Genomic DNA, 18,519 nt, shown 5'->3' with positions numbered 1-18,519 from the left:
GTACACGTTTAATGGATGGATTTATTGTCTATGCCATCAAAAGCACATCTCCTGCTTCTCCTTCTCCCTTCCTTATCTCAAGTCCTATTTTCCAAAGGCCTAGACTTTAAAACATTTCATATTCCGAGAAATGACTTTTGCAGGAGGAGGACTTTCATATGATTGGGATAGAAGAATGGTTATGGAAACAGGAAAATTAAGAAATACTTTCTCTATAGAGAGGGAACATTGTCCCAGGCCCTCCAGTGACCCGAACACAAGGGCCAACCCATTTCTACATGGAACTCACGTGGCAGATACAGTAAACAGAAGTCTCGGGAGCCGCAGCGGGGGGGGGGGGGGGGGGGGGGGGGGGGGGGGGGGGGGGGCACAAGCACCCCCTACAGTGTGTCATGCCTCTCACGCCGGAACCTTCTCCAGGTCAGAACACCAACTCCAGCCAGGACAATGGTGAGGATTATGGTCCCAGAGACCGTGTTCACCACTAGAAGAATTCTTCCTGGTTCTGTGAGTAAGTAAATGAGAAAAACCTCCAAGTTGCTTCTCCCGCCTGCATTAACCTCGTCACTGTGATGATCAGGAAGCTCCCCATCTGTCATCTCTTCTTCCTCATCATCTGACAGCAAGTGGAATACGTGCCTATGCTCTCTTATATTTACTTATTTAGTCCCAAGACAGGGTTTCTCTGTGTAGCCCTGGCTGTCCCGGAACTTGCTCTGTAGCCCAGGCTGGCCTTGAACTCAGAGATCTGTCTGCCTCTGCCTCCAGAGTGCTGGGATTAAAGGGGTGCACCACCACTGCCCAGCTATTTTAAAAAATGTAATTTGTAATATAGGAAACAGCAACAGGTATGACCTACACAAACGTTAGCTGCTTGAGGTCCTCAGTAATTCATAAGACTATAGATGAGCACGGGAATTAAACACTGAGAAACACTGATTGAGAAGAACCATTGTTGGAGCTGGAGAGATGGCTCAGTGATTAAGAGCAGAAACTGCTCTTCCAGGGGTCCTAGGTTGGATTCCCAGCACACATGGTAGCTAACAACCATTTATCATTCTAGGTCCAGGGGAATTAATGGCCTCTTCTGGCCATCGTGGACACCGTACACATGTGGTACAATAGCCATATAAGCAGGCAAAAAAAACTCACACATAAAATGGGAAGAAAAAAAAAACTTTAAATTAAAAATAAAAATTATAAAAATCGGGGTTTGGGGATTTAGCTCAGTGGTAGAGCGCTTGCCTAGCAAGCGCAAGGCCCTGGTTTCAGTCCTCAGCTCCGGGGGTGGGGTGGGGTGGGGCGATGAATTATAAAAATCTTAAAAAAAAAAAAAAAAAAGCTGTTGCTATTGTTCCACCCACCTGATGAGGCAGTGGCCCAGCTTCCCTTCCTTCCAGGATTCACAGCTTCCCATCTCTTTCCTCAGTCTTGCTCCCCAGACAGCCACCACCCCCACACTTACCCTGAGGGGCCTGAAGAACCATTTGGAGGCCACAGTGCTCCACATGACAAGAATAAATGTCTTTGCTCTGAGGGTCCAGATCAACGGACACCCACATTTGATAGGTTCCATCCCCACTGGGAAGCACGGCTCCATAATCCACTTCTTGGGCAATGTCTTCCCCATTTTTCATCCACGTCATGGAAATTTCTGGTGGGTAGAAGCCATGAGCTCTGCAGAAGAGCGTTGTAGTCCCTGGAAAAGTTTCCTTCCGACTCGTTCTTACCACAGGAGGCTCTAGGGAGAAGCAGGTACAGTAAGGGGGAGGGTCCTGGGTAACAAACACTTAGTGTTGGAACACAGCCAAGTTCCCCAGTTAATTTTCTTTGCTGCAAGAAATATCTAAAACTGAAGCCGGGCGGTGGTGGCGCACGCCTTTAATCCCAGCACTCGGGAGGCAGAGCCAGGCGGATCTCTGTGAGTTCGAGGCCAGCCTGGTCTCCAAAGCGAGTTCCAGGAAAGGCGCAAAGCTACACAGAGAAACCCTGTCTCAAAAAACCAAAAAAAAAAAAAAAAAAAGAAATATCTAAAACTGAGAATGAGCCAGAACCCAGATTCATCAACATCAGATTTGGATTTTGTAGACTTCCTTCTAGAGAACAGTCAAGGAAACACACAGAGTTGAACCACATTTTGTCTCTAAGGGGAGAAAAGGCATACAGCATCAAGTATTTGGAGAGTGTACTGGAGTTGTTGACTGTTCACCTTTGGAATACCCTTATGTGTCAAGGAAAAGCAAGTCACAACATGTGTAAATGACTGTCTTGATAAGTAATTCACCAAGAGATTGGAGATTAGAATGCGATAGACCCCGATTCTGTGTTTAGTGACAATGAAAAACCACAGCTAACTCAGGTCAACGGAGGCTCTGAATCGCACCGCGCTATCAGATTGGTGCTCCGATACTTGTAATCAGATACAAGCACATGTCATAGTTCATGTGCCCTCAGAGAAGCTACAGGAATTAATATTACAGAAGGGCTCTAACAATGATGGGAGATGGAGGGGACATCATTTCTCTGCCCAAAGATGGCCTTGAGCTCGCAATCTTCCTACTGCATGTTAGGATTACGGGTAGGTACCACCATGCCCAGCCCAGGGTTATTATCCCTTGGTGAGCTTGCTTCCTCATGACTTAATATGTTCATTTTCCATATGGTGTCATCTTAACATTTCCAGCTGAAATTGGTCATGGAGCCATATCAAAACCAACCACACTATTTGGAGAACCTTCCTACTCATCTGTGAGACCCACTTCCTCATCTCCACCTTATTGTCTGACATGTGGATACAGGGAAGAGCCTTCATTGCAGACATACCTCCCTTGTCTTTTACCTGAGGCATGGGATTTAGTTGTAGGAAAAGACTTCCCAATATTCAAAATAAAACACTGCCAATAGAATTTTTTCATTTTACTATGCTCGCAAGAAATGAATCTACCTCCCAAGACATGGGTTTTGACCAAAAGGCTGAGACACCACTATGACACTCAAGATAGGGAATGGAAACCATGTACACTGAAGTCAAACTTTCCACATTCTTTCCATGCAATCCAGCTTCCTCCTGGTTGATCCAAACAACTTTTGAGCCAGGCAGGATCCATAGAATTAGCTAGTGACCTCTAAACCTCAAATTTTAGCAACTCTGATTGCGTTTCAAACCTTTTGCCCAGTACTGTACTCAGGACAAGCAGCAGGCCAGGCAACTGGGAGCAAATGCTACCGGTATGCTTTGGACATAAAATGTCCCTCACAGGCTCGTGTGTTAAATCCATGCTTTCTAGATGTTGGTGTTACTCTGCGGGGTTCTGGAAACCCCAGAAGGTGGGGCCTAGCTAAAGGAAGTAGGCCCCTGTGGGGAATCCCTGGGGGCTGTATCTCGCCCTGGCCCTTCTCCCTCCCTCTGCTTCCTGTGCACTGTGATGTAAACTGTTTCACCACATCCTTCCCACCAGGATGGACCCAAACCTCTGAAATTGTGAACAATCTTTCCTGTTCTTAAGTTACTTGTTTCAGGCATTTTGTTACAGAGGTGAGAAGAATAACTAACACAGCTATGTGGCAGACATACCCAAGTCAGAAAGTAAACTATCTCCCCTTTCCCTATCTGATGAGAATCAGCCTAAAACATCCTCGTGGTTAAGGGTGGCCAGGACTGGCCATAGATTTTAACCAGACCTAGGCTATCAGACATTTCATATTATTTTCACTAATTTCTGTGAAGTAGGCACTATTACCCTATTTTACTCAAGACTGGGGCTTGGCTAGCTTACCTTCCAGAAGCTGCACTTTTTCCTGACAGGAGAGACTCCTCCTGCCAAATAACAGCACATTTTGAGACATAACTCCAAGCCTTCACGACACGAGCTCCTATGAGGTATTCATCTTAATTCCCCCTCTTTCACCATTACCCAAACAGTGTGTAACAGCTGGTGTCTGTTGGTGGGCCCCCGGATCTAGCCTCTGCTCTTCTCTGGTCTGCCGAGGCCTTCACACTGTATCTCTAGAACTGCTCTGCCCCTGGGTTCCTGCTGGACTGCCTTAGCCAGAGAGCAGCAAGCTGATGATGAAGTACCAACCTTACCAGGTTGCAGTCCTGCCCAGGGCCACATCCCTCCACAGCCACACCTCTCACTGTAAGGATCTCCTTTCCACACATCAACCTTTGCGGGGCTCTGTTAGCTTTGTCTCCTCTTCCTGCCCTTCAGATCATGCCGGCGCAATGCTGTTCTCATAGTGTCCTTCTTCAGGCTCTTCCCCACCCCTTACTGGGGCCCCCCCTAGACCTCACTAGACATCCCTGGTGAATCTCCTCAGTTAGACCTTGTTGGCTGTACTGTTAGTCATTGCCAGAACGCTGTTGCCCACTGCAAATCTTTGAAGCTTTTTCTGATGGTCACAGTCGTTAGCTAAAGAGGCCACACACGATCCAACTCAGGCCAGTCCCAGTTCTCTTGTGATTTATTTATTTAGGCTACAAGTACTCGGAGGCAGTAGCCTGTCTTGTGGAATGGAGAAGCCACGAAGATGTGACATTTGTACTGGTAGCTTCGGCCCCCTGCCCGCCCCTCCCCCACTCCCCGTGGAGAAAAGCATTCAGATATTGGTTTTGGCTTCTTAGGTTCCCCCGGGCTGCTCGGATTCTTGTTTTCAAATAGGATGTGCTCGAGCCTGTTTGAAATGGGTTTGTTAACTGCAACCACTGAGCCTATGATAGTTACTCTGCAAGGAGGGAGGAAAGCCACCGTGAAGCTTGAATGGTCTGCCTCCAAAGCCTGTACAGTTAGACATGTTTACAACCGTGGTCCAAACCCATCCTCTCCACCCTGGGCTTGCCACAGCTCTGGGGAGTCCCCCCGCTGGACATTACTCTCATGGGAAAAGGTCTATAGTGTTCAGGGAATTTCCTGAAACATTTTGAATCATCCCATCAAACATGAAACATTCTGCAGTTTGCTGAAGTTGACCAGCAGCATCATGTATTTATGGCAGAAGATGAGCTGTATACCCAGAAGAATCGTCCTGTTAATCCCCAAGTAAGGAAAACCCAGTCCTCCTCAGCTCCTCTTCATAGGCCAACTTTTCACTCACACCCCAGTGAACCCCTGCTTCTTAAATAATTTGCAACAGCTGCCCGGCTTTCAAAAGCTTTTCCCGACCTCTCTCTGGCAGGAGACGGAGGACTTTTCTTGATAGAGGTGCCCTTGGAGGCACTACATTCTGTCAAGACAAGTGGAATTGCTAAGGCTTGTCAAGATGCTGCTAAAAATATAGCTAATGAGAGTTCTCTTGGGGGCTTACAGGTCAGAAGAGTCCAACCAAGAGATGGATTTCAGCACAGAGTGAATATCACCTGCAGAAAGAGGAAGTTAGACACAAAGCCGATTTTTCTCCGATGTGAGAACAACGTTCTCTCTTCTCTTTTTTTTTTTTTTTTTTTTTAAAGATTTATTTATTATGTATACAGTGTTCTGTTTGCATGTATCCCTGCAGGCCAGAAGAGGGAGCCAGATCTCATTACAGATGGTTGTGAGCCACCATATGGGTGCTGGGAATTGAACTCAGGACCTCTGGAAGAACAGCCAGTGTTCTTAACCTCTGAGCCATCTCTCCAGCCCGTTCTCTCTTCTCTTTACCTGTCCTTTCTAGGGTATCTTTTCCATACTCCAAGAACCTCTTCAGCCAGGCAATGCATTCCTCTTCCAGCCAGTTCTTTTGGTATTGCAACTCATGCAGATTGGCATCCCACGCCCGCTTGGTGATGTGAGCCACATTATCTACAGCCACCCAGGAGAGGGTGTCTTTATTGAAGATGATGAAGTCTTGCCCATCATATGCGTATTGGAGAAAGCCTGTGGTGCTACCATCTTCCAGCAACTCACAGCCAATCATTCTCTGGTAAGTGTGAAGCCCTGAAACACATACAAGCTGTAGAAGCATGGGTGAAAGCAGAAACAAGGGGCTTCTCAGATGATGGAGCTTGGCTGGAAGCACTCTTTGCCCTAGAAGACACCACCACACAGGCCTACAGATTTGAGTTCCAGAAGGCTCCTGTTTTGTAGACTCACATACTAACAGACATCGATGGGGTACTTTGCTGCATGTCAAAGGGTCACAATGATGCCTGCCTTGGGGAATTATTCTATCTTTGGAATGATTCATTGATAAATTTTCCAGCTATTCTGAGTGCAGTGTAGGAGCAAGAGATGTGCAGGAGCCAGAAATATCTCTGGGACAATTCATATAGTACGTTTCTGTGCAGAAACAAGCAAATCGGGAAGCCCAACCGTCAGAAAATGAAACCCAAGGTGGGCAAACTTAGAAGAGAGAAAATTGTTGGGTGCTAATGGGCTAGGAATATGGGGACAAGGGATAAAGGGCTTTCACAGAAGGACAGTGTGGAAGAGCCACAGGGGAGATGGTGAGCACTGAACCCCATCCACTTGATTTTCTGGGTTTTGCCAAAGACTACAGAGGATAGGAGCAACTGGTCACCCTGGCCATGGGCAGCCCGGGGCCTTCTGGGAAGGATTCAGTGAGGGAGAGCGCTCATCTGCTGTAATCACACCTGAGTGGTTGTAATGCCTCTGTAGATGCTTCAGCTCCACCGTGAATGTCTGCTGCCAGCTCCTCAGCAGCTGAGTGTACCTCTCCCAGTGATCAGGTGCCAGGTTCTCTGCCATCCATGGAGCCCTTGGCTCCTTCTTTCCAGTGACGCTGTCGTATGTAGTGATAGCATGTGAGTCCACATACCCAACAGAGATAAATTCAGGGACTCCGGGACCAGGATCCGAAACAGCCAAACGAAAATATCTCAGAGAGTGGGTCCCTGAGGAGGAGGCAAAGGAAGGTGTTGAGAGTCACAGCTGACAGACTCTATTACCTGCATGCCACTAAATCCCCACACCAATGACTTCGATCTATACTCAATGGCATCCATCCCACTGTTTTCTCCAATACCATTATCAAATCCTAGGAATTACAACCTGGAAAATACTTCAGCCCTGTGACCGAGGATGGAATTTTACAGGTAACCTCTACTTGTAAGCAATGTACAGTGTGATGTTCTGGTCTTGGGTGAAAGGCCAAAGACCATGCACTGGGCTGGGGATGGGGTAATGCCTGAAGAACCTCTGAGGGAGAGAAAACCCTGACAACCTAACCCCCTGCTTTACCAATAAAGCCTCTGGGTTGATAACTTAGTACTCTCATTCTACCCCCTTCTCTCTACACACGTGGGGGTGTGCACACCTCCTCCCTGATTAGACGGAGCTAGGATAGCTATTAAGTAAGAGTCAGGCCTCCTGGGGAAGATGCTTTCAAAAGCACAGTGCTTTTCCTTGCTGTACTGAACCACACTTCTTCTCTACTTTCTTATTGTTTTCCTGCTTTTTCTCCTATCTAAATATCAATATGAAATTTGTGATTGTCACTAAGGATTAAAAGTAAATTGAAATGAAACAATCCTCCCCACCCACCATGAACTCTCGGATCGTCCAAGAAGTTCAGGGCATGGTGGGGATAAGTAAGATGATTTCAAAGTAGCACCATAGGGGCTAGCATGTCAATGTGGGCTCTCCGGGAAGTCTTTGCAGAGAAGGTGACATCTTGGAGGAGATCTCAGAGTCAGCAAGAGGTGAATAGGCCAAAGGGAGAGAGGGCAGTGGGAGTTGGCAGAAGCATATCTGCTGGCCAAGGACACCACAATTTCATTCTCCATGGGACCCATCTGGTGCCTCTACGGCCATAAGTCATGCCCGGCACTTAGCTGGGTTTCTAAAATGGCACTTCACTATAGAGGGATGTCTGTTGACAGATGTGAAGTCAGTAACTCAGAACAGGGAAGATGAGGGGAAGTCGATGTCACACTCTTCTTCACAGTATGTCACGCCTTGTGACAATTCGTATCTACCAGAATGTGTTGCCCAGATGATCAAAGATTTAATATAACCATTAAGGTCGAATCATTTGGAAAGACTATCATTGTTCTACACAAATGGCGATTTCACACCATTTTCTCTGATCCCTTTCTTGCTCCAATAATTATGAAATCAGGGTTGGTTCTTCCCTTTCCATGAATCATCAGCATTAGTCACTTGAGCTGAAATCTACGGTCTAGAATTTGGCCCTTTGTCCAGCTGGGCCAGTCAAACTGCTTCTCAAAGGGCGCTTGCTGCTTATTCGTCTGTGCTGGGCATTGCTGGAGAACCCACCCAAACCAACACGCAGCTCTCATATCCATGTGCTGGCTGCTCCACTGTCCGGAGTTTTGTCTCTTTAAGTTGGTACAGCAGCAGTTGGGCCATTTGGACAAACATCTGAGGAAAGTTACTGGATTACAGAGCAATTGATTGAACACGTGTTTTCAGGCATTCATCCATGGAGAAGATTTATGTTTATTGAACATCTACCGTGAACAAGATATAGGGCAAAGTCAGAAAGTGGAAAATGAGTCAGATACCAATTCTTCCCTCCAGGAATTAACAGTATAACCGGGAAACAAAAAGTATAGAACATAAACAAACACAAGTGTCCAAAGAGGGGCACCGATGGAACGCAGTCAGGACAGGAAAATCCTGCCCTCACAGAAGTGGTCCATTGAGAAGTCCTCCAAGGGCCAGGCAGTGGTGGTGCATGCCATTAATCTCAGCACTCAAGAGACAGAGTCAGGTGGATCTCTGAGTTCAAGGCCAGCCTGGTCTACATAGTGAGTTCCAGGACAGTCAGGGCTACACAGAGAAATCCTGTCTCAAAAAACAAAAACAAAAACCAACCAAACAAACATAGAAATCTCCAAGGAGATGAAGGCAAATCAACTGGACCGTCAATGAGTTCTACAGGGCAGCAGGTGCCTCCACCATAACTATTAGAATTGCATTTATTTGTTGAGCAAGTCCCGTGTGTTCTGTACCATACCAATGAGAAACATCGGTTTCATTCAACCCTCACAATAATTAAACAAAGCAAAACATAACATGGTCTCTTGTACCTCAGGCTGGTCTCAAACTCTCTATGTAGTCAAGAATGACCTTGAACTTCTGATTCTCCTGCCTCTATTCCCCAAGTGCTGGGCTCACAGACATGCATCACCAAATCTGGTTTTATGTGGCATTGGGGATTAAACCCAGGACTTTGCACAAGCTAGACAAGTATCTATCTATTGGGCTACCTATCCAGCCCTCCCAATAGCCCTTCAAGGAAGGCCCTATAATTCCCATTCCACAGATAAAAAATGCGGAGAGATTAAGTACATTGCTCAAAATTACCTAAATTAAGTAAGGACAACCTTAGAAGCTGTGATGAAAGAACCAGGAATCAAAATCTGATCTCTCATATGGGGAGCTTCTCTACCTATGACTACCCAACTCTATAAGAAAGAGGCACTTCCCAGTCCAAGTACAGCCTCCTAGACCCTGGATTCTCAGTGCTCTCTCCTGCCCCCTGGTGTCAAACATGTTTCAGTCTCTGATTTTCCAGTCCCTAAGGCCCCCACACACTCCAGCTCTTCCTTAGGTGGTAGTAGGTTCTGGTCGGATAATCCTGTCAAAAAAGACCATTTTATTGTTGCGCTGTTCAAGTAACCCAATGCTTTAGTGAGGTAAAAATGATTCCTGATAATTATTCTTTGGGATTCCGGGTGTTGTGGGAGTGAGGAGAGAAGTAGATGGTTGTATTTTCAGTTCAAGGAGCCTTCGGATTCTTCTCAAAGCATGCAGGGTTGTTGATGGCTCTACATTTAGTGGGAACCATGAGTCCTCTCTCCTAGCAACTGCCAAGTGACAGGACCTTATGGTGAGCCTAAAAATGACAAATGTGACGGTCTGACTTCTTAGCCACCGTCTTAATTACTTTTCTCGTCTCTATGGAAACATATGTGATAGAAACATAAGGGAGGAAGGACTTATTTTGGCTCGTGGTATAAAGGGTACAGTCCATAATGGTGGGAAGGCAAGGCGGCTGGACTCACTCTAGTCTGGGTTTGCCCAATCTTGTGGTATAGTTCCCTCACATCTCTGTGGGGCAGGAAGCAGAGGGCTCAGGCTGGAAGTGTGCCGGACTATAACCCTTAACCCTAACCATAAGACCCTATTCTAGGCTCCATGTCCAAAAGACTGCACAGCTTCTCAAGAGATGCCACCAACCGAGCACCTAGTGTTTAAATATACAAGTTTGGGGGTACATTTCATACTCAAACCACAGCATTCCATCCTGGCCCCAGAGGCTCATGGCCATTTCAAAATGCAAGATGCATTTTACTACTGTAAAAGTCTCCGAAGTCCTAAGACTTCCAACACTGATCAAAAGTCCAAAATCTTGGAGCTGGAGAGATGGCTCAGTGGTTAAGAGTGCTTACTGCTCTTGCTGAGGACCCACAGTTGGTCCTCAGTATCACAAGACAGCTCAAAACCGTAATTGTGGTTCCAGGGGATTCATCGCCCCTTTCTGGCCTCCCCTGAGCACAGCACACATGTGATACATATACATACAAAAAGACAAACGCCGGGCGGTGGTGGCGCACGCCTTTAATCCCAGCACTCGGGAGGCAGAGCCAGGCGGATCTCTGTGAGTTCCAGGCCATCTTGGGCTACAGAGTGAGTTCTAGGAAAGGCGCAAAGCTACACAGAGAAACCCTGTCTCGAAAAACCAAAAAAAAAAAAAAAAAAAAAAAAAAAAAAAGACAAACATTCACCTATAAAGTACAAATAAATGCATCTTTTAAGAAAAATCCGAAGTCCAAAAGAATTTTCCCAAGAATCAGGCAATCTTTTAACTGTGAACCTCTGTGGTGATATATGGTGTACACTGATAAAATTTGCCTGAAGATCAGAGAACAGAACAAGCCACTAGATTAAACATAGAGGCCAGGCAGTGGTGGTACATACCATTAATCTTAGCACTTGGGAGGCAGAGATCTGGATCTCTGTGAGTTCAAAGTTCACCCTGGACTACATGAGATTGATTCAGCCTAGGAGAGAAACCAAACCAGTACTTGGGAGTCACATGCCTTTAATCCCAGCAATTGAGATCTCATTCATGCCTTTGCTACCAGTGTTTGGGAAGCACACATGCCTTTAATTCCAGCACTAAGAAGGGAGTAATATGGCTGGGTGGAGAAAGGTATATAAGGCGTGAGGAGACAGGAACTAAGGCCCTTTTCAGCTGAAGCCTTTTTTCGGCTGGACCCCTTTCGGCTGAGGACTCAGAGACATTCAGTCAGAGGATTCGTGGAGTTGGCAAGGTGAGAAGGTGCTGTTCCTTTGTCTCTCTGATCTTTCAGCATTTGCTTACTATGTAGTCCAGGGAGGCCTCAGACTCACAGAGATCCCCCTGCCTCTGTCTCCCGAGTGCTGGGATTAAAGGCATGCACCACCACTGCCCAGCGCTTCAGGTTTTTTTGAGACAGGGTTTCTCTGTGTAGTTTTGGTGCTTGTCCTGGATCTCGCTTTGTAGACCAGGCTGGCCTTGAACCCGCAGAGATCCGCCTGGCTCAGCCTCCTGAGTGCTGAGATTAAAGGCATGCGCCACTACCATCCAGCTTTCCAGATTTTTTTTTAATAAGACAATTTAGAATTTGAGCAACAATCCTCTGTAAAACAAAAACAAAAACACCACCAAAAACCTTATGTATTTTCAAAATACACTGGCATAGAGTAAATATGGCCATTCGAAAGGGGAAGAACTAAAGGATAGCCAGGAAAACTAGGGCTGAAGCAAGGCAAGCTCACAGTTTTAGCCAGGTCAACAAAGTTCATCTATTGTTCTGTCCAAGCAACCCAATGCCTTAATAAGGTAAATTCGATTGTGATTCCTGGTAACCAGCCTTGTGATTTCAGGCATTGTGGGAAGGAGGGACAGAGATGGTGTTAGTTTTCAGCTCCGTGTCTAGTTCCTAGGGGTTGTGGTAATGTCATTTGTGTGCCAGTGGGTTTGGGGAGTCCAACCTGTACAGCTCTGCTACCAGCAGTATACTTGGTCTCACTCTTGCCCGAAGTGCTTACAGCTTTCCTCAACACATGTCCCACAGCCCTTCAACATCCCACGATCTTTATTGCATCTTAGGCTTCACCTTCACTGGTCACATAGTCCACTCAGGAGCGCCATGCAGGGATCCTACCCTTCTACACAATGCCTAGCCTTGGTGGCTTTCTAGGACCTTGGTGCAAGCCTCTTTAACCTGATAACTACTGTATTGTGCATGCTTGCAAAGCCAGCGCCATGGGGATGCTGCTGCCAAGTTCTGCGGCTAGCTTGAGATGTCTCCCTTTCAACATGGCTCTGCTGGCTTCCGAGCACCTGAGCAGCTGAACCTGAAAAAACATTTCCTTACGTGGTCCTGTTGGAATGGGAGTGCATGGAACCTTTGATGAATGAGATCTTGCTTTTAAGAAATCTCACCACTTCTACAGGCCTGATGCAGAATGTGGGATTTTTCTTTCATTGTGTTAACATCTTTATTAATTATCCCAGCTTTCTCCACAGTTGCTTTGACCACAACCCTCCTCGTGGTCCTTTTCTTGTCAAACTACACACTTTTCAAATATTTCTTCTCTGTTTCTGCTGCCTATCACTGTAATATGGCTAAAAAGCATGGGATAGTAACTGCCATAGTCTGAACGTTGGGCTGACTAGAAATCTTCTTCACCAAAAAAAAAAAAAAAAGAAAAGCATTACTTTTTATTTTTTTTTTTAAAGATTTATTTATTTATTATGAATACAGTATTCTGCCTGCATGTATCCCTGCAGGCCAGAAGGGGGCACCAGATCTCATTACAGATGGTTGTGAGCCACCATGTGGTTGCTGGGAATTGAACTCAGGACCTCTGGAAGAGCAGTCAGTGCTCTTAACCTTTGAGCCATCTCTCCAGCCCGCATTACTTTTTAATTCAGCCTCATTTCAACCTTCAGGGCACAGGAAGAACATAGATTCTTGGCCAGAATGTGACACAAATGTCCTCTAGTCCAATTCCCTGCTGCCATCTGACACTCGTGAGCAAATATTGCCTGTTCTCACTTCTTTCAGCATCTGGTCTTCCATGCTCCTGCCAGACTATCCCATGAAGCTCCATGTACAGCATTCTAAGGTTTTGCTTGGCCCTAGCTCCAAACCTTTTCTTTCTTTCTTTTCTTTTCTTTTTCTTTTTCTTTTTTTTTTTTTTTCGAGACAGGGTTTCTCTGTGTAGTTTTGGTGCCTGTCCTGGATCTCGCTCTGTAGACCAGGCTGGTCTCGAACTCATGGAGATCCACCTGGCTCTGCCTCCTGAGTGCTGGGATTTAGGCGTGTGCCACCACTGCCTGGCCAAACCTTTTCATATTACTCTTTCACATCGCTTCCACAGTCCTACAAACTGCGCAGCCATGTTTACCATCACAGTGACCCACCTCTGGTACCCACATTCCGGACGAGTTCCTTTTCTTATTGCTGTGACACGGTACTTGATTAACAGAAACAACGTAAGGCAGGAAGAATTTATTTGTGTAACACTTTCAGGAGATAAAGTACATGATAACGGAGGAGACATGGAAACTGGGATTGACTTCGTTAGGGAGGGAGGCCCTTGCAGAACACTATCCTCACATTACACAATCAGGAAATACTGGGCTTGGGATAGAAGCAGGGTCAACCTATACCTCTCAACTCTTGTTCCTACAGCCTTACTCCTGCAAACTAAGTCCCAAGTCCAAAGGCTCTGCAATATCCCAACAGTGCCTCCATCTGGAAAACCAAGTATCTAAACACATAAGCCTGTGAGGAACACCTATGGAAACCGTAACAGCTCCTCTGTCATAGCTACCTGTCTTAGTCGGGGTTTCTATTGCTGTGATGAAACACCATGACCAAAAAGCAAATGGGGAGGAAGGGGTTCATTTGGCTTACACTTCAGCATTACTGCTCACCACTGAAGGAAGTCAGGACAGGAACTCATACAGGGTTGGATCTTAGAGGCAGAAGATGATGCAGAGACCATGGAGAGGTGCTGCTTACTGGCTTGCTCCCCATGGCTTGCTCAGCTCACCTTCTTACAGAACCCAGGACCACCAGCACAGTGATGGCACCACCCACCATGGACTGGGCCCTCCCTCAATGACCACTAAATGCGAACGAAAATGCCTTACAGCTGGATCTCATCAAGGCATTTCCTTATTTGAGGCCCTTTCCTCTCTGATGACTCTAGCTTGCGTCAAGTTGACACACAAAACCAGCTAGCACACTATCCTTTCAAAGGTTACCAAGATCTCATTTCATTATTCTTTTCTGAATTTCCAGTAAACACAGTCCTAGATGCTAAAGGCACAATAAGGAACAAATCAAAGCCCCAGTCCTGTGAGATATTGCCAATCAACAAATATATAATACAAGGTCAAATGGTAATAAATTGTATAAAGAAAACTAAAGCAGAGAAAGGAGATGGTACAGAGAGAGCCAACATGTTAAAGGGACCAGAAAAGGCTCCAATGATCAGATAATATTGAGCAGAGTTATATCTTTAGTGAAGGAGGAGTCCATGGGCAAAGACCCTTCCAGACAGCTAAGCCCAAATCCTTGAGAGTGCATGCTTTACGTATTGGAAGAACATCAAGGAGACCACTGTCATGCTCCACAGAGTGAATGAGTGAGCAGAGATGCTTTTTCTTTTCCTTCCATGCACCCTGGTACAATAATGACCACATGTCTTGGACTTCCCAGAAGAATCTCAATTTTGTGAATCTTACTATTATTGGTTTTTATTATTATTTATTTATTTATTTATTTTTTCAAGATAGGGTTTCTCTGTGTAGCCTTGGCTGTCCTGGAACCTGCTCTGTAAACCAGGCTGGCCTCAAACTCAGAGATTCTCCTGTCTCTGCCTCAGGAATGCTGGAATTAAAGCCCTGTGCTGCCACCTGGCTTATGATTGGCTTTTGAGACAGGGTTTCTCCGTGTAGCCCCGGCTGACCTGGAACTTGCTCTGGAGACCAGGCTGGCCTTGAACTCACAGCGATCTGCCTCTTGAGTGCTGGGATTAAAGGCATGCACCCAGGGAATCTTATTCTTTAAATGATTCATTGAAGTTGTAACAAAATGTGATTTGATACATACACTCTTAAAAGGTCATTTCTAATATAAACTTAGATGTCAGAAATAACGCCCTTTGCCATCTGTCTCAATTTGGGCTTCATAAAATGAAAGCATTTAAAGAGTTATGTGTTTGGTCTTTAATCTAGACCTCCTCCCTCCAATTTTCAGCGGTCCTCTAGGGTAAGAGGTTTGTGATCAAGCAAGAATAGACAGCTGTTCTTCCTAGTTAAGAGAAAGATCTATAAATTAACTGAATTTATAAGATTTAGACACATTCAATGTCACCTCTGAAGAAGAGGGCCTTAGGGAAGTGAAATAAGGTCTTGGAGAAATTTCTTCTGTATGGACCTGGGCAAGAGCTCCCTGGAAACAGACCGAAGTCTAATAAAGTTTTTAGCAAATGTCCATATTTTCTCATGTTATTTCTTCAAACTCAAGATCATTTCTAAGCAAATGGTCTACAAGTTTATCTTCTAACACTAGTACACTGGCTTATCTCTGATCAGTCCTTGTCTCTGAAAGCATCATTTATAAAGTAGATTGATGCAGTGGGCTAACATCTACTAAATTATTAATAACATCAAGAGTCTAACTGTGGCTATATCAAGATGAAACACACATACTGTATGTGGCTACACAATAGAAATCTCATGCACAATGTCCCCAGTTTGATTACAGCGACACACATCATCAGTTCAGTTTCACACCAGCTGAAATGAAGCGCAAGAAGAGTTGGAGAAGCACAAAAGAGTCATTTTTACATAAATTCGGCAGCTACAGTAGACCACAGTTCTAAAATTGGACTCATTAGCATTGTCCAAGCTCACTGTAACTCAAACAGGTGATTTCAATGCTTTAGGAATGTTCCTTTGAAATATGAGGCCTTTCAGGAAGCATTTAAGTGCCTGTTGGGAACTAGATAGGGTCACAGAACCGAAAGAGAAATGAAGTTGTCTCCTCCTGCCTTTAAGGAGGGCAGCTCAGGGAAGATTTGGGAGAAAGAGAGTTAGAGAACTGTGCTATGGACTGTGAACAGGAGCTAGGCGAGCCCCGGAAGGAGCAGGGGCGGTCACTTGTGGGCTGCGCAGCTGAAGAGAGAGACATGCTGGAAGTAATATGGGATTATCTTAACATTTCTGGGAGCTATGTCTCAGACATCCTGGTTTCTCTTCCCCATATCCTCCATCCATCTATGGTGTAAAAGTATTTATTTATGGGTAACACTGGGCACAAATATCAAGTAGGCCATAAGCCATTTTCCATAAATCCGAAATCCCTTCCCCGTCATTGTCCTCAAAGCTCATTTAGTGAGAGTCACAGCGGGGAAACAGCCTTCACAGATAGGTCCCATGGAGAGACAGTAATGAAACAGTCATAAAAAAACACTTTCACCCCTAAGATCGAAGGGAAATGAACAGCAAATAAGAGTTACTGAAGCCCATAAAACTGTAAAGTGAGCTTTCAGAAAAAGGAAAACAAAACAGTCTCCATCACAGAGAGCTACTGCCAGGGACTCATAGAAAGCAGGGAAGGGGCCAGCAAGGCGCACCCCAATCTCTCTTTTCTCCATGTTCTGGTCTCTCTTCTTTACTGTCTCCCACCAAATGAACCAACGCAGAAACCAATCTGCAAAAAGACGGTGCTGTAGTCTGTAGCTGTCAGCCTCCAGAACACAAGTAACAGAGCAGAAAGGCACTTAAGGGGGTCAAAAGGCAAACAGTGACAGCACCAAGTGACACCCTATCTTATAATTTCCCACAGATTATCTAAGTACCGAGTACTCAGAAATCCAGCGGTGTCATAGAAAAGGCCCGGACTGAAGGCAGAAGATCTGTGTTCTGATTGCTATGTGAACTCTGCCAATCTTAAGCCAGAGAAAATTCCAACCTCGTCTTTATTGTTCTCTCTCTCTCTCTCTCTCTCTCTCTCTCTCTCTCTCTCTCTCTGGCAGGATTTCATTATGCTGCCCAAACTGGCCTCAAACTCACAATTTCCCTCCCCCACGCCTCTGGAGTAGCTAGGATCCTAAGCATGCATCACCACATCCAGCTGTTATGGTCCTCAAATCATCTGGCACATACCAAACTATCAATCAATATTTGTAGAATTAATACACAGATGATTTGAAAAAGCTCCTTCCTGGCATGCACGTTAGTCAGCAGCTTAGGTGGTCTGGTCTGAGTTCTGGGATTCTCCTATGCACCTTTAGAAGCACCAGCACCAGCTAGAAGGTAGTTGCTTAGGGCCGAGAAGACAGGTGCCTTCTGTCACACAAGGTCCCTTGTGTGTTTGTGGCAACACAAGGTTCCTGCTTCCCTAGAGACACAAGCTCCTTAAACTACGAAGAACTCTTGGGGTTTTTATTTTTTTATTTTAATTTTTATTTATCTTTATGCACTTTGGTGTTTTGCCTGCATGTATGTCTATGTGAGGGTGTTGGATGCCCTGGAGCTGGAGTTACAGACACTTGTGAGCTGCCATGTGGACGCTAGGAATTGAACGTGGGTCCTCTGGAAGAGCAGCCAGTGCTCTTAACCACTGAACCATCTCTCCAGCCCCAGAACATTTTTAAAAATGTATTTTTTAATATTTCCTATGTCCAGTAAACAATCTCAGAGCTATGGCTTTATCGTTCTTGGATCTTTTGCTACCGGTAGTCCCTGGAGGAGGAGGAGGAAGATATCTATTACCCTGAACAATGGACCCATTGGACTGTTCAACACCCCGAAACTCTCATCACAGTCCAATGAGATTCACTGTTAGAAAAGAGGAGAAACAAGGAAAAGAAAGGCTATAGCAGAAAAGTAAGGAGACAGCTCTCAGAGGGAAAACACACACACACACACACACACACACACACACACACACACACACACACGCCTGGGCAACAGGTCAGCTGGTCCATCACCCTTCAAGTCTTGGGTGTGATGGGCCTGCAGATTTGCCCCTGGATTTTTTGTAGTTTGCACCACAAGTTTAGGAATTAGCCACCGTGCTTCAGCTTTAGATTTGGAAGTAAAGAGCACTTGGGATACTTACGGGCTTGGCTGTGCTGCACCAAGAGTACTGTGAGGAGAGGGAACGGGAGCATCATCAACTCCAACTAAAGTCCTTGTCTTTCCGGATTCTTTTACCTCAGACGCTGACAGGCCCCTGATGAGTCTTTTGAAAACTTGTACTCTACCGGCTCATGGGAAATTTGGTAACTGAGCAATACAAAAGGCCTTCTCCAATGAAAACGGGGACACATATCTGGTGTCATCAGTTGCTAGGTAGAATAGAGACTTACAAAAATGAAAGCAATAAAATTTAACCCCTTGTTGAATTCAGACACTGCTTGCTCCAATCCGTCAGCTTCTTTCCACCCAATTCCCAACTGTTGCACAATTACATGCAAGGCACAGGGGAACAAAGATTAATAACTCAGATTATTGCCCTTGGTCTTTCTTGGAGTTTAG

General features: G+C 45.5%; 1 protein-coding gene across 2 annotated transcripts; it reads right to left on the bottom strand.

Annotated features, from left to right (window-relative positions):
• Positions 1-374: 374 nt before the first annotated feature.
• LOC131925136 (major histocompatibility complex class I-related gene protein) lies at positions 375-18,317 on the bottom strand. Of its 2 annotated transcripts, XM_059280407.1 has the most exons (5): positions 18,101-18,317; positions 6,572-6,832; positions 5,640-5,915; positions 1,466-1,741; positions 375-505 (listed from the first exon to the last, which is right to left on the bottom strand). In XM_059280407.1, the coding sequence occupies exons 1-5, from the start codon at positions 18,153-18,155 to the stop codon at positions 381-383; spliced, it is 993 nt and encodes a 330-aa protein (XP_059136390.1). In that variant the 5' UTR covers positions 18,156-18,317; the 3' UTR covers positions 375-380. The 2 variants fall into 2 exon arrangements, with proteins under 2 accessions (XP_059136390.1, XP_059136391.1); XM_059280408.1 differs by lacking the exon at positions 18,101-18,317 and having other exon boundaries at positions 6,652-6,754.
• Between the last annotated feature and the right edge of the window lie 202 nt (positions 18,318-18,519).

The sequence above is a fragment of the Peromyscus eremicus genome, chromosome 15, assembly GCF_949786415.1.
Source record: "Peromyscus eremicus chromosome 15, PerEre_H2_v1, whole genome shotgun sequence".
Lineage (NCBI taxonomy): Eukaryota > Metazoa > Chordata > Mammalia > Rodentia > Cricetidae > Peromyscus > Peromyscus eremicus.
Note: the sequence above shows the minus strand (reverse complement) of the source record. Positions and strands in the feature narration are given on the sequence as shown.